General features: G+C 42.0%; 1 protein-coding gene across 1 annotated transcript; it reads right to left on the bottom strand.

Moving 5' to 3' along the window:
• Positions 1 to 4,643: 4,643 nt before the first annotated feature.
• Positions 4,644 to 6,722, bottom strand: LOC139354348 (uncharacterized). The gene has a single exon (XM_070998574.1). It carries the CDS (start codon positions 6,720 to 6,722, stop codon positions 4,644 to 4,646), a length of 2,079 nt encoding a protein of 692 aa, XP_070854675.1.

Raw genomic sequence — 6,722 nt, 5'->3', positions numbered from 1 at the left:
TACTGCCAAAAGATCACAAATTCACAACTAACGTGCACGCAGGGCCCAAGGCTCTAATCGGAATCCTACGTCTCCAAGTATGGATAGTTAATTCTCGTCGACTAGTTAGCAAAGTGGTGCGCAACTGTGTCCACTGCTATCACTACAAGCCTCATTTGTTGAACCAGATCATGGGGTCACTTCCTGCTGACCGGCTGTCACTCACAAAACCCTTTGCTGTATCTGGAGTCGACCTGTGTGGTCCATTTCTGACGTCCTATCGCATTCGCGGAAAGGCTCCATACAAAAAATATATGGCCGTCCTCGTTTGCTTTGCCACCTAAGCAGTACATGTAGAACTAGTACCTGATCTTTCAACTAATACCTTTATTCTCTGTTTAAAGCGCTTCATCGGGCGGAGAAGTTTGCCAAATCGGATATTCTGCGACAACGCAACCAACTTCGTTGGAACCCGCACTCAATTAGAAGAATTTAAAATGCAACTCTTCAGCCAGCAAGCGTTGAAGGACTTACAAATATTCACCTCATCCAATGGCGTAGAATTTAGGTTCATTCCACCCCGCGCACCACATTTTGGCGGCTTGTGGGAGGCGGCGGTAAAGTCCATGAAGCTTTTATTGGTAAAAAACACTGGTCACTCACATCTGACGTACGAGGAACTCCAAACTGTCGCAGTTGATGCTAAAGCGGTTGTCAACTCACGACCCCTCGCGCCTCTTTCAGAAGATCCAAACGATGGAGAAAACCTCACTCCGTCGCATTTTTTAGTCGGAACGTCTTTAAAGGCACATCCACAGCCAAGTTTAGAGGAATGCAACCTATCGCACTTGACACGTTGGCAACGGGTCACCCACATCAACCAACAATTCTGGGAGCTTTGGCGACGAGATTACCTGCACACCTTGCAGGCCCGCAGCAAGTGGCTTTCTCCAAAGGCGAACATAGTCCCGGGACAGCTGGTCTTGATCCATGAAGAGGCATTACAGGTCTATTTTCGTGTATATCGTCATTGTTTAGAATTTTAGTATTAAATACATCAATTTTGGCGAGTGTAATTGTGTCCGTTAAATTCATAAGATCGTAAGTAAGCAAGCGCAGACTATATTTTCTAAGTGGAATTTCTTGATCCTTAAATGCTGTTTTGAATTCTACAGATAAAAATTACATCTCTTTAAATATTTTAGAATTATTAACGAATTGATCGTTAATATTTTGTATTAAATCATCGATTTTATTTTGGATAGTTATGAAATCATCATGGTGTTCCCGCTATCCATTTCCAAATAGTGCCTATTTCATTAATGCCTCTTTTCGAACTACTGGGTATTATTTGAGAGATAAGTTTTTTGATAATTTATAAGTCGTGGGATATTTCCCAAAGAAAATTCTTGCTGTCGTGACTTTTTTCTGTTTCAAGATTAATTATATCTCTATAAAGACTTATTTTAGTTATATGAAATAAATCTGCGTATGATTCATAAATAAGAACATTTTTCGTATCTTTGTAAAGAAGGAAATCATAATAATTTCGGATTTGGTTGTAGCTACCAGCAATAATAAGTACTTTATTGAAATCCTTATCTGTAATTTGAAACAAATTACTTAATATTATCTTTATGAATCGTACGGTTTCTGTTATTTATAATAACTTTATTAGGGAGATTTTCCTTAACTACTTGTTTTTTTTATCTAGAATTAAGCTTGTTTTTTTCCCCGTGTTTCTTTTCGTTAATTACCTCTCCTACGTGATAATTCTTATTTTGTCTATCTTTATTGTGGAAATGCTAAATTTTCTCTTGAGCTTGTTGCAATAATTTAGGAATATCTTCGTGTTTGATTTTAGTAAATACCATATCAATAGGTCGTTGGTTGGTTATTGAGTGAATTGAAAATTATATTTGTGTGCTGCTTTAATTATAATTTCGGAATAATCAATAAATTAAGCTCATCTTTAATGCAGCGAGCAATTTCTGTTAAGGTAGAGTTTGCCCTTTCTATTTGTCCGTTGGAGGTACTATGTCGAGAATCTGCAAAGAACAGAGATATCCCATTTCTTTGAGCAAAAGATTTGAATTGGTATGAAGAAAAACTTGGTTTGTTATCTATCATCAAAAATTTGGCTAATAGAAATTGTTGTACAATTTCTGAAACTTTATTTTCTATATTTAGTTTATTAGGGATTTCTATTACTACCAAGTATTTTGAATAGGAATCTATACAAGTAATGAATATAAGATTTTGGGCGTAATATATGTAAAGATGCAAATTTTCACCTTCTCTTTCTGGAATAGGTGCTTGACCGATAGGAATCTGTACTGGGTGTCTGTTGAACTTGTTTTGATTGCAGATTGTGCAATTCTTTATAAATTTCTTAAGCTTTTTGTATAAATTAGGCCAATAATAAAGTCTAGTTATTTGCTTATAATTTTCATCAAGCCCTCTATGAGCTCTACAATGAGTTTCTGTGATTATCAGAGACCTGTCTTCAGCGTCTTCGACATCCTGAACAAATATCTTAGTGTATAAAAATGTATTTATAAAATTGTTTTTAAGTGGTTTTTGAATTCTATAAAAATCTTCTAGAGTACAGTGAACTCCTATTGTTTTATTGGGTGAATATATTCTCTTAAGATTGATATTAAATTTTCTGGAGTGTCATACTCTATTATATGTCTAGTATTTCCGAATACATTAATCGACTCATGTATTGTATACCTCCCCGTTGCTATTAGCAATTGTTGCTTAAACTGGTTTAAGGGCTTTCGGGTTTCTTGTATAACATTCTCAAAACTACTCTCTGCTGAATGCTGAGTATTTTGATCTGAGACCGATTCATTGCTTTTCGTTAAGTTATTAATTTGGATCCTTGGTAAGCGTCCGCAACAACATTTGTTGCTTCTGGCTTATAAATAATTTTGGGTGAATAGCTTTCAATAAAGGAATACCATCTTTTCATTTCAATATTGGGATATTTTTGAGAAATGGACAATGAAAGAGGTTGGTGATCGGTATAGATCTCGATGTTGTTAACCCCATATAAGTAATTTCGAAGGTTTTTAAAAGCCCATTGTTCTTGCCCAAAGTCAGATGGACAAGGTCGGGTCTCTCCGCGGGACGAGGAGGGGTGTAGACGCTCGTCGCGGGCACGGGGACGCTGTTTGTTGCAGATAGCTAAGGGTGTATGGTGCCGGACCACAGGCGATCGATGAGCTGTGTTAGGGTGAGTTGACAAGAGTCTTTACGATATAGAGTGAGAAGACTTGTGAGTGGTTTGATTTGTAACTGACTTTATTGAGCTGTCGATCAGAGTTTAAATACTATCATGACCCGGAACTTGGGTGCTTATATTAACTGACATGTTACGCCTCATATTGGGTTCACCTACATTTTATCGTCTATGCTGCACTGTCAGCGGTATGCTGCTCGTGGCTGCTGACCCACTGATCGTCGTGACTGGCTGTCCCATACTTGCAGCGTCGGCACTGTATTGTGCTGCCACTGTGCGCCTGGTCGCTGTTCCGTATAAGTTGCATTGGTGGTATGTTCGGCTCGCTGACCACTTGCAACTCCGTCGTGTTGGAGCTTGCGTGCGTTTGACCCGTGTTCGTAACCATGCTAGATCGATCCGAGTTACCTTGGTTACGAACATTCTCCCCCCCATTGACGGGTTCGTCAATAAAAGCGGAGGGTAGCCACTGTTTGTCAGTTGTCGACATGTTGCTCGTTCCTTGTACTGATCTCGTGGTTCAGTTCGCATCTGCGGAGGAGTGTACTCGTCTTCCACAAGGACTGCATCTCCTTTATCCAAACGGTCCCAAGATATTTCGTCGAGGAAACCAACTGTGGATACGTAGTCCGATTGGTTTCGTTTGGCGCAACCTGCGATATCCAGCTGGTCGTGTGGTCCAACTTCATCCTGAGTCCTTCCTCTTATTGCACGACGGGTCTTTCTTGGTTTTCCGGCGTGCTGTCCTGGCCTTGCATCGTAGTGACAGCCCTGTTTTGCGTGCGGACGTGCCATCCTGGTATGATGAATCGGATTCCGGTGTCGAATGCGATATTGGATCTGCCTTTGTTACTGTTTAATACTTAATAAATTGCTTATTCTACTGTTACATATGTGTCTATATATATTTTTTTGCTGAGGTCTCGTAAACCATCTATAAAACCTGCGGTGTTCTGTGTTATTGGGTCTCAGTTTGTCGCAATGGTGCTTGAAGACCATTGCGAGGTCGTTTTGGACCTTGACGGTTCGCTGCGTTGCACTCGTATTCCCACCTGTTGGTCGTTGCTGGATAATATTCCAGGATTCTATGTACGTCGTAAACGCCGTACGGTCTCGATCCGTACCTCATGTGGCCCTGTTATAGATGGTCTGCGTTATCCTCCCCATCGGAGTGTGACGGTCCACGACGGCTCCTTCATCCTTCTTCCTAACAATCGTTTTGCTGTTGTTCGATTGGCTGTGCTTGCCGTTACTTTGCGTGGTCCTCCAGTGCCGGACGCCGATCCGTCCGAGATGTATTACGACTCCGCTAGTGATTCGGGTCATGAGTGACCCCCCCCTTTTTTTTTTTTTTTGATTTACTTGATAACTAAATATATTCTTATCGTTATGAACTTTTGTCTCTCTTTTTTTTTTTTCATTCTGTGGTCGTCAGCGTTTTCACCCGACTCATAGGTATTGGGGAAGTGACGCTTTGTTCCGAGCCGTTCTCTTGCTGACATATTCTTGTATGTTTACCTCTTCTGATGAGTAGACAAATTGCTGCTAGCAACAGTAATATTACGACCCCTGCCGCAATGGAGATTGGGTTAACGTAGTTCACCTGCGTATTCGTGGTTGCCTCCGACTCCCCTCTGTCTAGCTGCTCCTGAAGTTGATGGACTTCTCCCTGAAGATGCTTTAGACTGCTCGTTGTATTGCTACGTATGGTCGTGTATTGCTGCCTCTCCTGTATTGGACTCTTGAACGAATGAGTAATAATTGTAGCTGGTTTTTTCTCTATTGTCGATCTTAACGCTGGGCGTCCCTGTAGTGTAACCACTGGACTTCTTGCAATGCAGTCCGCATTCATTGTCATGATTCCATTATTACGCACTTGTATTTTTCCTCGTTCTTCCCCGCACACATAGGTTAATGTTACTTCTTGTGTTGTAGCAAAAATCCAAGCATTTGGAGCATCAAGCGGGTACCATATGCTTGTCGTGTTAATCCTTTCGGGCTTGCAGCTGGATTTTTGTTCAGATTGAACGGCTGCTAGGGCGCATTGGAACTGTTCGTGCGCGGGACCCAACGTCGTTTGTTTTATATTGCACAGCATTGGTCCCATTGACATCTTCGTGCATTGGTTCAGCTCTTCCACAGTAAGTGCAAAGTGTCGATCTCGATGATCACTAATCGCTAGATATTTGGTCTCTGTCTCCGTTGCGATTATGTGATCTTGGGTGGCTACTGGAATGGGCGTTAATTGATACACGTCGTACTCCTCTTCGTCCACTAATGGTATTTTAGTATGAAATATGAGGGTGTTGTCCAATTCCTGGACTTCTGATACCATCACTTGATAGATATCATGCATAGTCTCATGTGTAACAGGTAGTCGCCTCCCTTTCGGGAGATGGGCCTGTATGTTTATAAGCTCCCTTTGCAGCTGACTTACGGAGATTAATGCTGGGCTGACTATGCCCCTTTTTAAACCGGTTACGATGTTGATGACTGCCGTCTGGGTCCTCTTGATATGCCCTGCTATTAATGTTAGTTCTGATGACACCTGCGCTATGTTTCCAGTTCGTATGGTATTTTCGAGGTCTGAGACGTGTGTTTCCATGTGTCTTATCCTGCGTTCCATTTCATCATTACTCGTTCTCATCACGTTTATGGTGCTGTCTAAGATAGACGTCTGATTTCTGAGTAAATGCGTGTTGTGCAATTCCTTAGCTTGGATTTTTCGGATGATCTCTTCCATATTCTGCGCATACTGAGAGTCTAAAACTCCAAATAGCCCGTTGGCGAGATTTCCTACCAGATTCAGAGCTCCTCTCCGTTGTCGCTGATGATTGAACAGCTGTTGACCATCGTATAGCTCGCTGGCCTCTTGTTCGAGCACCCGTATTATCGTTGGACATGACCCGCCTCGTAGGCACCAGGTTGATAAATCTTCAATACTTCTTTTAAACGCAGTGATCTCCTGCGCTAACAGCCGTAGATCAAAATATGATAAGATCGTCCATTCTGCGGACATCAGAGCTATTCTATTCCTTAATTCTACATATGTTCCCGTATTGTTAGGTAATGGGCCTACCTTTACGGGAAGTTCAGCCATGATTGGGACGGCTTGAGTGGCGTTGGCAATGGCCAGCAGCACTATGAATTGGAACATAACCTTGGGGATCTTCTGACACCCTTTGTCACTTCTTCGGGTGCCCTTTGATTGTCTAGTGGCAGCACAGCCAACCGATGAATCGCTCTCGTGCATTCTCCTGCTGATGTCCGGATGCTGACGACTCGGATTGCACCGTCTTTTCCTGCGTGTACCGTCACTATTCTCCCAAGTGGCCACTGTAATGGTGGCATGTTGTCTTCCTTTATTACCACTAGGTCTCCTACGGCAACCGTTTTTTGCTTTCTTGTCCATTTCGATCGGTTTTGTAGTTCCTGCAGATACTCGTGGCTCCATCTTTTCCAGAAGTCCTGTCTGACCTTGTCTATTTGTTTCCAT

Source organism: Drosophila suzukii (genome assembly GCF_043229965.1).
Source record: "Drosophila suzukii chromosome 2 unlocalized genomic scaffold, CBGP_Dsuzu_IsoJpt1.0 scf_2c, whole genome shotgun sequence".
Taxonomy (NCBI): Eukaryota; Metazoa; Arthropoda; class Insecta; order Diptera; family Drosophilidae; genus Drosophila; species Drosophila suzukii.
This window is presented reverse-complemented; position numbering and strand designations above follow the sequence as displayed.